General features: G+C 42.7%; 1 protein-coding gene across 2 annotated transcripts in view; it reads right to left on the reverse strand.

Moving 5' to 3' along the window:
- The window catches only part of USP13 (ubiquitin specific peptidase 13), a 90769-nt gene that overhangs the window by 66786 nt on the left and 5424 nt on the right, over positions 1 to 18559 (reverse strand). For both annotated transcript variants that reach the window (XM_044434656.1, XM_044434655.1), the window contains exon 2: positions 12882 to 13007. In XM_044434656.1, the coding sequence (XP_044290591.1) occupies positions 12882 to 13007 (126 nt within the window). The remainder of the gene's footprint in view (positions 1 to 12881; positions 13008 to 18559) is intronic.

Consider the following 18559-nt stretch of genomic DNA (forward strand, 5'->3'; position numbering starts at 1 on the left):
TCAGCAGCTGCAGGATCTCGCAACCTTGTCCAAAAAGTTGCTCTTCTTTTCACCCGCTTATAAAGTACAGTGGTACCTTGGCTCACAAACTTAATCCGTTCCAGGACTCTGGTCATGACCCAAATTGGTCGTGAGCCAAGTCAAATTTCCCTATAAGGGTCAATGTAAATAAGGTTAATCTGTTCTGCAACTATTTTTTTACTCACAAAAAATGTGAAGCTAAGTGACAAAGAACAACAAAGATCGTGGCCATCTCCCCCCCCCCCCAGCGATCGAGGGGGAGGTGGGCGTGGGCATGCAGGAGGAGGCAGGTGCAGGTGCACTCAGGCAGGGAACACGGGCGCAATCGCAGCCATCTTCCCCCGCACACACGTGCCTGTGCAGGGAAGGTGGGTGCGCTTGTGATCGTCACCCGATGCAGAGTTTGCAGCCTGCAGCAAAATGTTTATGAAATTTCTGTTCGCGACCCGATTCGGTTATGAACAGGAGTTGAGGCATTCGTGAGCCAAGGTACCACTGTACCTTTTTCTCCTTTGTAACTCATTCCTCTAGACATTTCCCAGAACATACCAGAAAACACTGATGCAATAAACACCACAGTTGCTGACTATAGGGTTCATTCTGGGGAATTCACAGAGCGGACTACAGACCAACCTTCCCTAACCTTCTGCCTCCATGGTGGCGGGGAATGATGGGAGTTGAATCCCAACATATCTGTGGAGCACAAGGTTGAGGAACGTCAGACATTGTAATTGGTTTAGTATTTATTTTCCCCAAGAAATCATAGTAAGCTTAGTTCTCTGAGAGAAGCTAGAGCTCTCTAATAGATAACATTTAGTACTCTCACTGAACAATGTACTGTGAGTGAAATCTATGACAAGATGAACTGGTATAAAATGTATATTTCTAATTCTGATACAGTGGCTCTTGTCAGGCATCATAAACTCAAGTGTTCATTATAATCTTCCAGAAGTTCAGAAGGGTTGAGATCTATACCATCTAGCAAATCAGGTCTGACAGACATGATTGCAAATAGTACATTTTCAAAAGAAAAATATCCACACAAAACCAGCAACAGCCAAACTAGAATCTACAATGTTTGGCACTGAAAGATCCCCCAACCCACCTTTAGCAACTAAATCTGCAATGCTGTATTCCTAGTCAACAAAGTGAAATTCTGTTTTAGGACCTTGTGCACCATTGTGATTAGCAAAAGCCTGAGGTTTAAAGCACGGGTAGGCAACATGGAGTCCTCCAAATATTTTTCATTCCAAAGAACTTGAACAGTTACACAAAAACAATATATATGTTGATGTGAATGGTGGAGAGAGAAGAATAGTACAAAAATCTGCTCTAAGAGGTGACCTACTAAAACACTATTCAGTCGAATAGGTAATAACACAATGAGAAAGGTGCTCCAGTCCCACCCCATCCTTCACTGAATCACCTGCTACTTGTTGAAGGCCACCGTCTTTAGCTTTGGAGGCTCTCCACAAAAGCCAAGCACCAGAAAAGAAAACAGACACTTTTGACTAATATACAATACTCAAAAGTATGGGACTACAAAGTCGACACCTTTGGAAAATTAGGACCTAAAGGTTCAAATTAACCAGAAACGTTCCATAATGCATTGAAATAATTTGGAAGAAATCACTGAAAAGTTGCAGAACAGGCAATGTAAAATCTGTAAATTCTGCATGAAAAAAGACTGCATTTTGGATTTCACTTATGGATAAAACTGAGGCTGCAAATTGGTCTGCCTTCCCCATATTTTTCATGCTATAGGATACTGTTTACTGACTGATATCTTTATTGAAGTAATATTCCATGTGTAAAAAATACTCAACTTCCCCATTATCTGTCAACACAGTTCTTTGCAAATACATCAGGTTTAAGGGTTTGGTTTGATTTTTATGAGGGTTACTAACAACCATCATGGCTAAATTTTTTGCAAAGAATACTAGTTCTTTCTAAAGATGTTATCAAACACTTTATACAATTAAAGTGAAACCTATCACCTGAACTTATCACCATGGTTAACAAGCAACCTGGGGTTACAGTTATCCCAAAAATGCTAACTTGTTTAATCCTGGGCACCTCATCTTTTGATCCCCGGGCCCATGGGGATGCTTCCATACAGAGGCTCTTATTGTCCACTGTCTCCTGCCTCATTCACAGGTTTTCACAGGAGGTCCAAATGATGTCGTGCTCCATTTGTAACCTCCCTTGTTTCCAGACCACCATCTTTTTTCCTTGCCACACAAAATCTGTCAAGTAGGAAAAGACAACACAGATGTAACATATCTTTTTCTTAGTAGCTCCTGAAGCCCTCTGTCTGGAAGCACCCTAAACTGAAGATTTGTTTGCCAAGATACTGAGGATTGCCATCCTGTTATAGGGCTACCATGAAACAGCAACTCCCCAAAAGAGAATTCCAGGTACATATTATTCCAGTTATTATAAAGGCTGACCAGAAAGCATTATACTAATGCACGGCTTTTATACAAATGTAATAAAATAAATAAAATAAAATAACTTAGCAACTCACCTGTGTAATTCCCAGATACAGAATTTTGTGAGGGATTATTGTTGCTAACTTCCCTTCAACTATTTTCACTGTCACTTATGCCGAGATAAAAAAGAGGAGTCAAGAGCCCCCATGTATTGATGAGTCGCTTCAGCCTACAATTCACCTTGTGAATATGTAAGCAAACCTATTGGGATTGCTGGATGAGGACACCTGCTTCACATGTAGGCCTAAATTGAACATGGGACCTGTGCAAGCATACATGTCCCACCTCCAAGTGCCCTACACAGCCAGCTAGTTCAGACACCTTTGCGCATTGACATCTTTTCCTGACTGCAAGAAGCGGCGTATGTTTGCAAACAAGCCGCTCAAGAGTCTCCATCAGTCCCAGCCCACATGTGCTTATTTTTGGCCTGTGCGCACAAAGATGTCTCCCATCTCAAATGGCAGAAGCACCGTGGCCTCAACACTATGGTAACAAAAGGACAGTGTTTTTTCTGCACCGTACGAAGTGGCCCTCAACACCTGACACATGTTCAGAAGGTTTTTCTGAAAAACAGTTGATGGCATTAGCAGACGCTGAGAATGGGAATGCTAGTTCCAGACAATATGCAGCACTTCAGATGATACAAACTCATTGTGAGGCAGACTGTAACCCCAGTTACTTTTCTCTAGTTTATCTAGAGGAAAGAAAAAGCCCATAAAAGTGACAGTTTATCAAGACAGGAAAAAAGCCAATAAGAGATGCAAATGTTTTTCATTCTTTCAGATAGATAATGGTTTAGAAACAAAGAAACACAGTTCTGTTATTCTACACAAATTCATTTGACAGAGATCTCCATTTATGGCCCATTTCTAAACCATGAACTTTTCTACCACCAAGGCTCACAAGCCTATTAAACATACTTGTGAAAAGCACGCAATTTATATACATCTGATATTTATTTCAAGTGGTGGATTAGAGCCTTAATGGGGAAAGTGCAATGTGCAAACAGCTCTCTTCCAGTGGCCTTTGGGTAGCAGAGAAGAACACAACTCACAACAGCTGAACCAACTCTGACCTAACATTACTGGGACCGAGGTTGCATTAGTCTCCATTGCCCAAGAGGGCTGAAGGGCATGCACATGATCTTGGGAGTTCCTGCGGCCATGTCAACAGTCCACAAGCCAAGTGAGTTGGTACATATCTTCAATACCCTTCTACAACCTGCTGGAAAGATTTCCATGAAACAGGAAGGACCAGTGCCAAACTCTAAAGCAGCACTGTAAATATTTATCTGGGGAACTGGTTGCCCAACTCTTGCTTGGCATGCCAGCGCTACCGCGTTTCTCCTCCCAACCTACTCCCCCCACCCAAAGCATACACTAAAAAAAAAAAAAAAGCCAAGCCTGTCAAAATCAGGATCAACAGCACCTTGTAACATAGCTCTGTATTTCCAAAAGTACAGGAGACTAACAGCTACTCCATTTCTGTGCAATCAGGGCAGGAAGTTGCTCCAGTGCTGCTCTCCCTTCTCCAAAGGAAAAAGAGTACAGAGCTGTTAGTTAGTTCTCTTTCCTCTGCCCTTAATATGACACCTGGCCTTTGTGATCAAGAAACATAGTCGTTCTTTGTTAAGCAGTATGGAAAGGGACTCCCAAGAGAATCCCTACAACAGTAACAGAAGCAATTTTAGGACTAGAAGGCTGAGAAAGAAGGATGGACATGCCAGTGAAAATAGCCACTAAGCTGCTTATCTAAGGCTAATTCCAACTGCAAGAGGGTGAATATACAGTCTAGCATACCAAATGATTCTGAGGTGCTCTTAGCAAGATTGAATTTGCATAGCCAGCAGAACAGGTGATAAAACATGCAACAGGTACGTTAGCACAGGTTCACATATTCTCAAAGAAATAACTGCAGCTGGTACTGAATGAAGCAAGCATATAAAAGTGGTAGAGGTTCTTGACCTGCAGTCATTTATTAGCAGTAACTGGAACTTACTCTAGACAAATAACAGTACAATAACAATAACAGACAATGACAGTAACCACACTGGGAGTATTAATAAGCTACTCTGTTTCAGCCATCCATTAAAACTTAGCATATGAATTCGCCACTCTATATCAAAGACCTTTCCTTCACCCATTCAGTCTGGACATAAGAACACAGGGGAGCCATCTAGCCAACATTCCAGAGTGGCCAGTCAGCCACCACAAGCAAGACATGAGGGTAACAGGACCTCCCACCCATATTCCTCAGCAACTGCTTCTGATATTGGAGATAGTATCAGGACTAGCAGTGACTGATAAGGCTTCTCCTCCATGAATGTTTCCAGTCTCCCAACAGAGGCATCCAAATTGATGGCCATCACTACATCTTTTGGTTATGAGTTCCATTATTTCACTATTGGCTGTGTAACAAAATAGTCCCCTTGATGTGTCCTGAAACATCCATCTAGCAGCTTCATGAGGTGCCCGCTTTGGGTTCTAGCATAAGAGAGGGAGAGAAAACCCTCTTTCTCCATGTGATGCATAATGATGCACAGAACCCAATCATTTATGTGGCAGAAGAGAGAGATGATCTCCCACTCAACCTTCCTAATGCAGAATAAGAGGATGGGAACATGCTGAGATAGTCCTTAAAATTAAAAGGGGTGTTCATCCTCCTGCTTTAAAGCATGAGTTTAAAGTTGGATGCCTCCAGAGGTTTCAGATTGAAGCTTCCCTAATTTCTGCCTCCTTCTGCTGGGGCTTAAAGGAGCTGTAGGCCAATCATTTGGAAGAAGCACGATTACCTTCTCCTGGTCTAAAGGATCCCATGAGAGTGGACTAAGCTCAGGATGACGTGCACCAACCTCAACCCTGGATCCCACTCCTTTTAGGATCCAGGCTGAAGTTTAACTCCTGATTCTGAGGAAATCTGAGCTCATACCTAGTCACTGCTCTCCTCTCTAGCCATTTGGATGGGCTGAGGGCGAGGGTCATGTTTAAAGAAATGCATATAGCAGACACCTGCTCTGCATACATCAGAAACCTGCAGACAGCCTCTTTATGTATGTATGTATGTATGTATGTATTTAACAGTTTTATATAGCATCAAATCATTACAAAATCTCAAGACGGTTTACATGGAAAAAGACCCATGCTTTGATACATAGTGCATGTATATGTGGCATATCACAACTGAGAACTGCGGGGAAGGGAGATTTCACATCTCCAAATCTGACTGGATTTTTAAAAAAATCAAAGATGGCCTTTCAGCTAAAATATTTATTTATTCAATGTATACCTAATGGGCAGATGCCCTCAGGGGGGTCTACAATCTTTATTAAACAAAGCAAAATTCTAAAAGAGCAACCAAACAATAAAAACAACAAATGACATTATCTCTCTGGGAAGATCATTCCACAGATAGGGGGCCACTGCAGAGAAGTCTCTTTCCCTGTGAGTCACTCACTGAAAGATGCTTTTAGAGAACAGATAGGAATGTACGTGAAAATGACAGGGCGCCATCAGACCACCCCACAACACTAGGCTTAGCATCCTTCCAGGCTGTGAACAAATGATTCCATGTGGCATTAATCAGCAAAGACAGTAATAACTGCAGCAACTCTGCCTTTGGTCCCAAGAAGAACTGCCAGTTTGGCCCAACACGTCTCAACCCCGTCTTGTATTCTTAGGCCAACAGGGCTGGAGCATGAAGCAGCCACAGGAAGATCACAGATATGCAGAGGGCCGGCCCAGAGCAGGAGGAAGAAGGGTGAATGTCCTTTGTCTTAATCGGCAAGCGAGAATGACCATGGGGACACAAGGCCCCATCAGCTCTCATGCTCACTGTTTGACACTCCTTCCTCTACCACTGTAAGGCAACAGGAGAAAAGATGGCTAACTGCAGAATGTACAGAGAGAAAGGGAAAAGGGGGGCATGTCCATCCACTCCTCCCCGCACAGTGAAAAAATAAGAGGAAATAAGAACAGTTGAGTTATTCCAATTATCCAATGCAGCATCATTTTAAAAACAACACTACATGGGCATTTTCTTAATGTCAGCTCTATGTGTTTCTGTGTGTGTGTTTTCAATAAAAGCGTGGATAAGGATGGAAATGCAGGATCCAAGCAGAGAGTGCTGAAACAAGCGTAAGATGATAGTGGAAACGCTGGGCAAAGACCCCAGAAGAAACTAGCAGGAAGTTTCTGGTCTGTTGGTCAGGCAAGGACTATAGAAGTATTTACGGGGAGGTATTTTTACCTAGCCAGCCAGCCGAGAGGCCTCTTACCCACCATCTATAAATAAAATAAAGTGAATATTAACCTTGGTATTCTTTCGGATCATCTCTGTGAGTTGGGAATTGAAGTCACGATGCTGCAGTGCTAGGGACAGTTCTAGAAAGGCGCACAGGCACACAGATGTGCCATGGCATCTTACCAAGGATGATTTGGGGTGCCACATGGTGTCATCTTGTCCCCTGTGATATTTAACATTGCCATAAAGCCGCTGGGGACAGTCATTCGCAGATTTGGGACAAAGTGACCCAGAGCTGACAATACCCAGGCCTACTTCTCTACAGCCTCTGAATCCAGAGAGGTCACACACTTTCTGAACCAGTGCATGGATGCAGTGATGGTTTGGGTTAGGGCCAACAAACTGAGATTGAAATTTAGCAAGACAGAGAAGGATGTTCCCAGGAACAGGAGCTGCCTGATTTACCTGTTCCAGATGGGCTTGTGCTCCTTGAGAAACGAAAAGAATGTAGTTTAGGGGTGTTCTTGCATTCATCACTGCCATTAGAGGCCCAGCTGGCTAGTGTGATAAGGAATGCCTATTACCAATTCTGGTTGGTATATCAACTCTGCCCTTCCCTGGACAGAAGCAGTTGGTCACTGTAATATATGCATCATGTTTAGATTACTGAATGTACTTTATATGGGGCTACCCTCATGCTTGATATGGAAGCAGAGTGGGGCACCTGGCCATGCACAGATTCCACTAGTGCTGAAGCAACTTCACTGGCTACCTATGAGCTACAGAGCCATGTACAAGCTCTTATGACTATCATGTAAAGACCTGAGCAGCTTGAGACCAGGTCACCTGGCAGATCACCTTCCCCAATATAGACCTGTGAGATCCTTAAGCTTCTTGGAAAAGGTCCTGTTGTACCACAATTTACAGATTATGGAGGCAGGACTTCTCTGTAGTGGCACCCACTTGATGGAATGACTCCACTCCAACATCAGGAAGCACAGCTACTGTACCATGCCAACTACAGACCCATTTCTTGGCCCCAGAAGTAAAAATGACAAAATTGAGGCTGTCATAGTTTGGGCACATCATGAGGAGGCCAAACTCCCTGGAGAAGGTAATCATGCTAGGAAAAGTTGAAGGCCAAAGGAGGAGGAGGAGGAGGCGAGGAAGACCAAATATGAGGTAGATGGACTCCATGAGGGAAACCACAGCCTTGAATTTACAAGAGCTGAGCAGGGCTGTCATGCATAAGACATTTTTGGAGGAATTTCATTCACAAAGTTGCCCTAAACTGAAGACAGCTTGATGGAACATAACAACTCTTGATCCAGGCCTTCCCTTTGGGAGTATGCGGCACTGGTTCTACTGCTTTTATCAATGTTTTATGCAAATGTTTTAGTGATTATACCTTATAATTGTGTTTTAATGTATATTGTAATGTGTTTTAATGTAATAAAATTCTCTATTAAACTGCTGGGACATGTTTTCAAACAGATAAGTCTATTAAATAAAACTGCAATGAGAATTGTCATTCATGTCTGGGCCTACAAGTGGCATGACCATAACAAGCTGTTATGCACCATTAAGACCTTAGAAGAGCTGCTTCTATGCTAAGCAAATAATACTGCAGCTCAGATGGACCAGCAGTCCAACTTAATAAAAAGCAGCTTCATCTGCTCACAGATAACCAAAAAGGTACCAACTTTTATGGATCTCTGATTAGAATACTATCAGCATTTCCATTGTCTCTCATTTGGATGCACCCAGCAAAAAGTGACTGTTTCCCCTCCTCCGGAGTCTACCATTTTTTGCAGCTGCTTTTAAGAAAAGAATCCAAATTTCTCTGCATGTTAACTGTAAGCATATTTCACTAAGCACAGAATTTAGTAGCTGGCAGAGAACTGAACACCAAGACTCTCAACTTCCCTTTTAAATCAAGTTACAAGCACTTATGATAGCAGAGATACTGCTGAAAACTGTGAGCAGCATTTCATGCCATCTCAAAATCTTGAGGGTAGGCAGCAGGACCTTCAGTATTCAGAAAAGAAGGACTTCTCTCTACTTTAGGGAGGAGAACAGGTGACCTCGCAGATGTTGTTAGCCTGCAATTTCCATTAGTGCTACCCAGGGCTTTTTTTGTCATAGAACGCACCAGAATGGCGTTCTGGCACCATTTTTTCCAATGGATTTTACGAAGTGATTTTGAATCGCCTGTCGGCGTAGCAGGTCAGCGGCAAACATCATTAACGTAGTGCCTGCGGGCTGCTTTTGTGTCCGTGCCGCCCGGCTTGGGACGCTGCTCGGCCTGGGAATGGTGTGCGCCTGAGTGCTTACTGCCAGCGGCGACGTGAGTTCCGGCACCTTTTTTTTTTTTTTTTTAACAAAAAAAGCACTGGTCGTAACCCACCATAATCAATGGGAAGAGACAATGGGAGTTACTGCCTCATTCCTATTGCACTTCCTTAGAAACAGTAATAACAAATCACGCAGGAACAAGGTCCGCTCCAACCCAATGCTTACGTATATTGCAAAGGAAACCCTTGGGGTAGGTGTGATATGTGCCCTCTAACCATGACCCGACATGGCCCAGCCCTGACAGATTTAGCAAGTGTCTGGCCACAAGCCCACAAAAAGGAAGGCAAGCATTTCTTAGCTGGCCAGGGATGCCTCTTCTATTTTTATCTGCCATGGCTAATAATGTCTATTATTTAGCTTCATAATTTGGGGGCTCATTTTTAAGGCATCCAAGCAAGGGCTTGCCAGCATATCTTAATAAAGGAACACTCATTGCTTTTGATATAAGTCACAGCAAGAAAGCAAATATTATATCTTCTGTACATCACAGAACTTGCAGATAATTGTAATATGTCAGAATCTTAACCTGCAGCAAACTTTGCTGCAAGTAGGATTGATATTTTCTATAAAATACGTGGCACTTTCAAAAGCCTTTTTAGAGGTCTCACTCAAAAAATAAGTGTAGCATTGTAACCAGTAACTCTGCTAGGACTGGACTTTGGGGCTCAAGTCCAGGGACCAAAACAATTGCTAGACGATACCATGAGGAAGATGATCGGAGAGGAGCCGGCTGGTGCCGGAGGTCAGACTAGATGGCCCGGGAGACCCCTTCTGACTTGCTCTGTTTCTATGTTTCTATGATGAGAAAGCAGAAAAAGGTGAGGAGTCACATACAGGGCTGGTGCCCATCATTAGCCAACACCCTTTTTCCTTTCCAGATGTTTCATCAAGCAGGTTCACCATGCAGCAAGTGGACACAGCTGGTGTGTCAATGGGGGGATTCTTTTCTGGGCACCACAACCAGCTGACCAAACGTTGAAGAAAAAAGGGACCCATTCCAATGAGCAGGCATGAGAGTGGGGTGACCAGGGCACCTGGGAAGAACTGGAGGGCGAGGTGGGGAGGAATAAATGAGACCTCGGAAGGAAGTAAAGAAGAACAAGATATAATCAGGTCAGAGGAAAACAGAGATATGAATAGAACAAAAAGTTAAATCAAAAGGAGTGACACTTCCTTTAGGAATGACTCTTTCAGAAGGACCTCATTCCCAGGTCTCAATGGGCAAGTAGGTATATATGGCAAAAGCCGATCCTTCAAGTAACCAGAACCTAAGCTATTCAGTGCTTTATCTGTTAAAACAAGCACTTTAAATTGGTTCTGGGTTTCAACGGGCAAACTGCGTTACTTAAATAGAATAGCCCTTATACGGGATCACATACTGATACCCATCACCAGATCCGCAGCCCTATTTGGGATCAGTTGAAGTCTCAGGACTGTCTTCAAAGGCAGCCCTACATAACACACATTACAATAATCCAGTCAGGGTGTTACCAGCACATGAATAATTGTGGTCAGGCTCTGTCCATCCAGATAAGGCCGTCATTGTTGTATTTGCCACAGATGAAAGAAGGCAATCCTGGCCACTGGTTCACCTGGAACTATAATTATAGTTTTGGGTCCAGGAGCACCTCCAAGATGCAGGCCCTGTCCTTCACGGGAAGTGCAACCTGTCAGACAGATCGTCAACCGACAGCACTTCCATCTTGTCTGGGCTGAGTTTCAGTGTGTTGGCCCTCATCCAGTCCATTACTGAACTCAGTCACCAGTCCAACACAGACTGCCTGGATTTGACGCAAAGAGGAGGTAGAGCTGAATGTTGTCAGCATATTATTGAAACCTCAGCCCAAACCCCCAGATGACCTCTCCCAGTGGTTTCACGCAGATGTGCAAAAGCATCGGAGATAGTCTAGTGCCATATGGAACCCCATGACTTGACTGCCATTACTGTTCTTTGCGGCTTTCCAGAACGCAGTTTGAAAACCAGTGTACTAAATGCACTCACAAAGCAAAATCATCAAACACAGTTCATCTCTCAACCAAATAATCCTGTTACATCTTTTTACTGCTTCCACCCCCTTAGTTTTACCACAAATAGAAAAGGGAAGGCCTGAAAAAAACAGGGAAGAAATTATAGTCTGTGTTCCCCACCCTGACCTTTCATATTTTTTCAAAATATTGAACAATTTTGGGTTAGGAAACATTTTCTTTTAGCATGATGAATAAAATGTTTAAGATGAGTTATTCACACATTACTACCTGGCCTTCAACCTTCCAAAATGATTTTGAAAAACAACATCAGAAGATGTTTTATAAGAAGACCAAAGATGTAAATAACTGGAAATTTTAAAGCCAAAGCAGAGAATTGTTTTAATCCTCACTTTCCATATTATTTCTTCCAATCTTTATTAAAATGATTATTCCAATGTATTTTGACAGAAAGGCATTTAGCGAATGCTTCACTATATTTATGGATGCTTCATTTCGCAACATGCGACTGAAGGCATCAATTCATGTGTGAAGAAAATACGGATTCTTGACAAGTCAAGATTTTTTATAAAGTCCTGAGTTCCCGGGCTTGTTCTGCCTAGATGCAGTCAGCCAATGTAGTTCTAAACCCACTGGGTATTATCCTGCCACTGTAACACATGTGACAACACAGCCTATTGTTTCTTTTAAACACACTCACACACACCCCTCTTTGAGGCTTGAGACTATGGTATACAGTGCCACTGTTTTTCTTTTTCCCAGTTAAACCTCCCCGTCACAGACTGCTGCCTTATTTATAGAACCATAAACTTTAGCCTCCAAAATAAACCCTCCATATGTACTTTTCAGCTTCTAGAAGAAAATCTGAATTCTAGTTTCTATGGTGTAGTGATGGTATTAATACCATTAACAGAGACAACTTTTCAAAATTAGCAAAAGTTAAGATATTTATTAAGACAAATTATTTACAAAGGGGCTAAAAGGACACTCTTCAAATAATAGGTTGAGATTCCATAAAGTTCTTACATTATTTTTGATTACCCTTCCTAATATATAAGAGAGCCTTCCCCAGCTAAGTATTTTTTCAGAAGCTTTTGCTTTAAACTAGTTTCCCCTAAATTGTATCCCTACCAGTTCCTCATAAACAGGAACAGATGCTGGGCACCAGTTTTCTCTGCCTCCAGCCCTTCCTGTTTCTTCTGACTTCCAGGAAGATTCGGCTGTTTCAGAAATATCTTTCTGAAGTTCCCTCAAGTCAGGCATAAAACAGAAAGCTATTGTGCATAATTTGATTTACTCATCAAATTATTAAGTTTAGTATATCAAATTTAAAGTATACTTTATTCAGACAGTAATTTTAAGTTTACAGAGTTGACTTTCAAATATTTTAATTGAAATGACACGTTGATGAGCAAACCAAGTTATGAATAAAACTCCTGAAGCAACAAAGTGACCAGATCTACAAAGAGGGCTGAAAATTGTGTTCCATATTTTCCCTAGAATTTTTTTCCATGCCTCCTCAGAAAAATGCAGGCTTTTCCCTGGCTTCAACAGTGCCAGTTTTATATCTCTAGCCACATACCTCATCTGACAACAAAACTAACGACATTCAGGGGCATGGGCATTGCACTGTATGTGAAGGGAGGAATTACTGTTGGTAGCAATTTCACGATGCACACACCTGAACCACAAAACACACCCATAAGGCCATTCATCACTTACATTTCAGAGAAGGAGCAAGTCATTTTCATACAATCCCCAAAGCACCTGGCCTACAGCAGTACTCACCTCCTTCACGTGCCGTTTTAAATGCATGTACACACACTGTCCCGTCTTCCGATAATGCCTTTCCACATGTTCCCTTCCAAATCCAAGGAAAGTGTTCATGCAAACATAAAGGCCGCCTTCAGAATCCTGAAGAGAAGCAAGCAGAACAGTTCTATGTCAGACAAACCTAACAGAATCCCCCAACGTAGCACGTTAGCCAAGAGCTTTGGCTGTTGGGAGTATAGAAAAACAGTAATAATTAATAAGGATACTAAGCAATCTATGCAAACCCAGCCAGAGAGAGATGAGAATTACAAGCTGAAAGCCTCTGAAGATGCAAGGCTTCCTTTCGGGGAATGTGATGCAGAACAGTAGGTTTCCCTGGACAGGACTGTCTTCCTTCTCACCTTATCTACAAAGCTCCTGTACCTGCCCAGTGATCCCTCCTTCTAAAGCAGAGGTGGGCAACTCATGACCTCCAGATGTTAAACTGCAACTCCTATCAACTCTAGGTTGTTTATTTATTATATTTATATTCCACTCTTTTCCTCTCGCAGGGACCTTAAGGCAGTTTACACTGTCCTCTTCCTCCTCTCTACTTTATCCTACCCTTTTATCTTCCCCCTTCTATTTTTATCCTCACAACAACCCTGTGGGGTAGGTTAGGCTGAGTCTTAGACCCAAAATCACCCACTGAGTTTCATGGCCAAGTGGAGACTAGAACCTGGGTCTCCTGAGTCCCAGTCTAACACCCTAACTGGGTCTGTATGGTGGGGGAAGAGAACTGCAGACCAACAACATATAGAAGACCACAAGGTATCACCTCTGTCCTAAAAGAAATAAAACCCAAGTAGGTTGTTACATGATGCTAAGAAAAATAGGGTACATATCATAATAGCAGATTAGGCATATTAAATGTTGTGTGTACCAGTGATTTTTCTGTTCTTCATGTCCCTGTGCATAAAGTACCTTTACTATAAAGCTTTGCTAGAATGCAGAAATCAATCAGTCATCTTAATAAATACAGCAAAGAAGCATCACTTGATTCATGGAAGCCAGCCAAGTTACATTAAAGGCCAACAGTTCAGGATGCAAGGAGTGATGCTGCTTGGTCCATGAAAATGGAACATCTAATATCTGACAAAACATACAAGCAAGGCAATCAGACACAAGCTTAAGTATAACACGGCTATTAAATTTGGCAGAAATATGGTCACAGCATCAAACACAAGGAAGAATATTAGGCAGTTCAAGTAACTAGAAACACAGCTATTACGAGATGAGGCTTCTTTTGACTGCAACTGCACATTAGCAAAATCTACTGCATTTGTAGGGGCAGGACCTGCAGAAAGACCAAGTTTTATATATTTGACAAAACAAAAGGCTCTTTCCAGTTTATAGTGAAAAAGACAGTGCAAACGCAAGGGCTAAATGCAGACTGCAAAAAACTACATTTAAAAGGTGTGAAAGATTGATAACTGTTTAATTCTGGAAGCATCCTTCCCCCTCCCCTTTCCTTAAGAGTCTGCCCCTCAAAAACACAAATTGCTCAAAATTATGTTGTCCAATAGAGATCAGGCATCAAGAAGGTCTGAAGGAAAAATAAAATCATTTGAAAAGGACACTGTGTTCCCTCTTCTAGAATTCCATCAAAAATGAAAGCCTCAGTAACTTTCTAGATCAACCTTCTTAACCTAGTTCCCTCCAGATGTTTCGGACTACAATACCATGCATTTCTAACCACTGACTACATTTGCTGTTTTTACACTGTTTTACTTGTGTTTATAACTTCTTGTTGTTAAGTGCTGTCCAGTTGTCTCTAAGTTAGGGCGATCCTATGAATGAAAGCCCTCCAGAAGGCCCTACCCAGGACTGTGAGGCTGTGACTTCCTTGACTGGAGTCAATCCATCTCATACTGATCTTCCATTTCTACTGCTGCCTTCAACTTTCCCAGGCAAGATGGCCTTCTCCGGGGAGTTTTGCCTTCTCATGACCAATCTGAAGTACGGCAGCCTCAGTTTTGTCATTTTTGCTTCTAGGGAAAGATCTGGCTTGAGTTGATCTCGTAGGTCCCACTTACACTGTATGTTATTATTTTGCATAAATCATGGTTAACCTTCCAGAGAGCTTCCACTATTGGATGGTGAAACAAACAACAGCAGCAACACTGGATAAGTAAAGACACCCACCAGTGAATAGGCCTCTCCCCTTTACCATCCATGCACTAGTGATCTATCGTTGATTACAGAAATTAAATGCCAACCGATGTCTGTAGCAAACTCCTTGAAGGAGTCCCTTGAAGCTCCTTTTCCACTTCATCAGTACAACCTGCCATTCACCTGCCCAAGCAACCATGACAGGGGTGAAGGAGCAGCACAAGGTGCACTGCCACAGGTGTGCTACCTGTCTAGCACAGGCAGTGTTGATCATCAGGTTGAGGAGCAGTGACTCACTGCTGGTATCTTGCTGGAGGGCTCTCCAACACACTTGCTGCAGGTCAAGGTATTCCAGTTATGAAACTCCCCAAACTTTGTGGTTCAGGAAAGGAGCAAAGCTTATAAAATCCTCACACCCCTTCCCCTGCTGTCTTCTTCCTTCTCTACCAGATGTTTGGTTCCATTTTAGTTGCCTCTGTGTTGAAAGACACACTGCCCATCCTATTTTCTTATGCAGAAGGGGCCCTGTATCCGCGGGGGAGAGGTTCTATGCTCCCCCAGCTGATGCCTCAAACCCTGGATAGTAGCAAACACTATATACAGGGGTGTCCGAACCGAGCCTGAAGAGCCACATACGGCCCTTTGAGTTTATTTTGCAGTTCACGGCTTGCCACTCGCTACTCGCCACCCATCCTGGTACCCGTGGGCATCTGCTTGCAGTTCTCAAACATCTAATATTTACCATATGTGGCTGTTCCATTGAGCAGGTCTATCCAGCCCTGAAATACACCCTACAGTCGGCCCTCCACATTTGCGGGGATTAGGGGAATCCCCGCAAATGTGGAAAAACCACAAATATTGCTAGACCCTATCCAGAGTGCTTCTACGCCGCCCTGTGTTAGTCGGGCAGGTGTGGGGGGCCACAGTGCTCCAGGCTGGCCACAGCTGGCCAGGTGTGCTCAGCCAGGAAGGGGAGTGTTCCCCACACAGCTACCTGTGGCGAGACACAGCGCTGTCCATGGGGCCCACTACCTCTCCCTGGAATTTTCCTTTTCTTTTGGAGGGGGGAGGAACCGTGGCAACTGAAACAGCAGATACGGGGGTTTTACTGTATACAAATATAGCCCAAAGATTTAGTCCCATTTACTTATTAGATTTCTTTCCCTCCTTGCTCCAATAAACTCGAAGCGACTGACATCATTCTCCTCCTGCTGCTCTCAATCTTATCTGTACAACAACCCTGTGAGGTAGGTTGGACTGAAAGTCAGTGCCTGGCCCAAAGTCACCCAGCTGGCTCCATGACCAAGCGGGGTCTAGAACCCAGGCTGCCTGCGTCCCAGACCTGCGCTTGTAACCACTATGCCACACTGGCTCATTCACATTTAAGTGACGAGGGATTCAGGGGACGTTGTCTTTCTCAGCACAGTGTTAGTGCCCTACTATTCATTTAGTAATGGAGGAGTTCCCTCCAGCTGGCCTACCTTATTTAAATCTATTAAATCGTTTGGGAATTTTCGTTGGCCGTTCTAATCAGTGAGGTTCCCTGTTCATCCAGGACTGCTGCTGGGTGACACTTGAGATCTGAAGAGTGTGGGTTATAAAAATAACCTGTCTTCCAACGAGAGATGACAAACACCAGGCAGCCAAGTCACTTTTGAAACCCAGATGGATTTGTGATCAAAATGTAGAAACGCAACAGAAAAGCAGCAACTGAACATCTCGAAGCAGAAGTTCCCTGAAATGTGTCCTTGACACAAAATAGGCAAACCAAAAATAAATGTTTATTGGCAAAAGCACTTAAAGGAGAGGCAGTGAGTCCTTCCATTACATTTTTCACTTTACAAGAGCATTGACTGTGCTCTCACAGCAGTTTCACATTTATTATTATTATTATTATTATTATTATTATTCATTTGCTTTTTACTTGTATATGCCACCTTTCTCCCAGTGCTTTACAATTTAGAATAACAACTTACAATCTAATAAGCATGATCCAGACATAAGAGAAAAATGGAAAGGCAGGAAGAAGAAAATAAGCAAATTCAGGTATCTAAATCATGATTGTGAACTGGTTACTGATGGAGAAAGTGTTGGGAGGAGAACAATCAAACAGCAGTCAACCAAACAGCCAAACTGAGGAAAGGGGGTTAATTTATTAATTCAATGGATTTATAGCCTGCCTTTCTACCAAAAATGGTGTTCAACTCACCAAACAATAACGCTGGTGAAAAGAAACTCTTAGATAAAATAATATAACTATTATTATCAAATATGGATTTGATAATATAAAATCAAATAAAAAGACAAAATCTATATGGCAGGAACCTATTGCAGAGCACAAAGGGGAGTTAGCAGGTATAAGAGCAGCCAGGAAGGACCAGAAATGCTAATTTCCAGAGTGTGCCAGGTCAGCAGAAGTCACAGAAGAGAGGTCTGCTGGTCTATCCTAATCCACCAGTTTCTAGGATTATTTTAAGAACTGATAATTTCCTAAGATTGGGAGAACAGCCATGAAGGATCAGAGCATTGGTTCATCCTGTCCAGCAGGCAGTCCACATGGTGGCAACCCAGATCTTCCTGAACAAAAATGCCTTTGCCTCTTCCCCCAGATGCCTCCAGGTGAAATGTTCTGGGAAAAAAGAAGCGAAATTACCAGCCAAGTCATCCCAAATCTCAGCTGGTGAAAGTTTTTTTTTCGGTCATGGCAAATCAGCCTGTGCTCACAGGTATGGCCAGATGTTCTCACATAAGATATCACGACTAAGTGTGGGGCAATTATTCATTTGATTGCTACCCTGCCCCACAGATGAAACTCTCAGAGCAGTTCTCAGGAAAACAATCCAATATATAAACTTTTTTTAAAAAATTGTCCCTGTACTGTCCATTTCCCTCTGACCCAGTCATTTTAAATAAGGTTAACCAAGTCTCTCAGTCATACCTCTATAGATTATAGCTGTGCCAAGTCCAGTGACTATGCAATCACAAGTAAGGCCCTTTGATGGCTCCTGTCTACTTTGCAATGTGCATCACGTCCCACCTGCCTAGGTAGGGACAAAAGAAACACTCCTTCTATCCCCTAGTCTTGAGTTTTTTGGACAAGAAAACATTTTTTGTGTTCAGATTTAAAGTTCTGGCTTTAGCTGCCTTCTGACCAGCACAAGCAACTTCTATGACAGTCTTCCCCAACCTGGTGCCCTTTAGACGCATTGGACTACAACTTCCATGTTCTAGGAAATGGGGGTAAAAAGATGATGTTACTTTTGGACTAGTGCCCATGTACATGGTTTTGCTTCCCACCTACTTAATTTGCACAGTTGTAAAGAAAACATCTATGCCATAGATTCTATGTCATCTATTAGAAAAAGAAAAAGAGACTTTTCTGGCACTTTCTTCTCACAACAAAGCAGACTCCATAACATTGCCTTTCGAACCGCTTATCACTCAGGATAATAGCAGTGAGAGGGGTGAAGCTTTAGAACAAATCTAAGCTGGTTTAAATTGCTTGCAAGATTAGCCATGTTAAATCCACATAGTCATCTTCT

This window comes from Varanus komodoensis, unplaced genomic scaffold (assembly GCF_004798865.1).
Source record: "Varanus komodoensis strain SLA01 unplaced genomic scaffold, ASM479886v1 scaffold28, whole genome shotgun sequence".
NCBI lineage: Eukaryota > Metazoa > Chordata > Lepidosauria > Squamata > Varanidae > Varanus > Varanus komodoensis.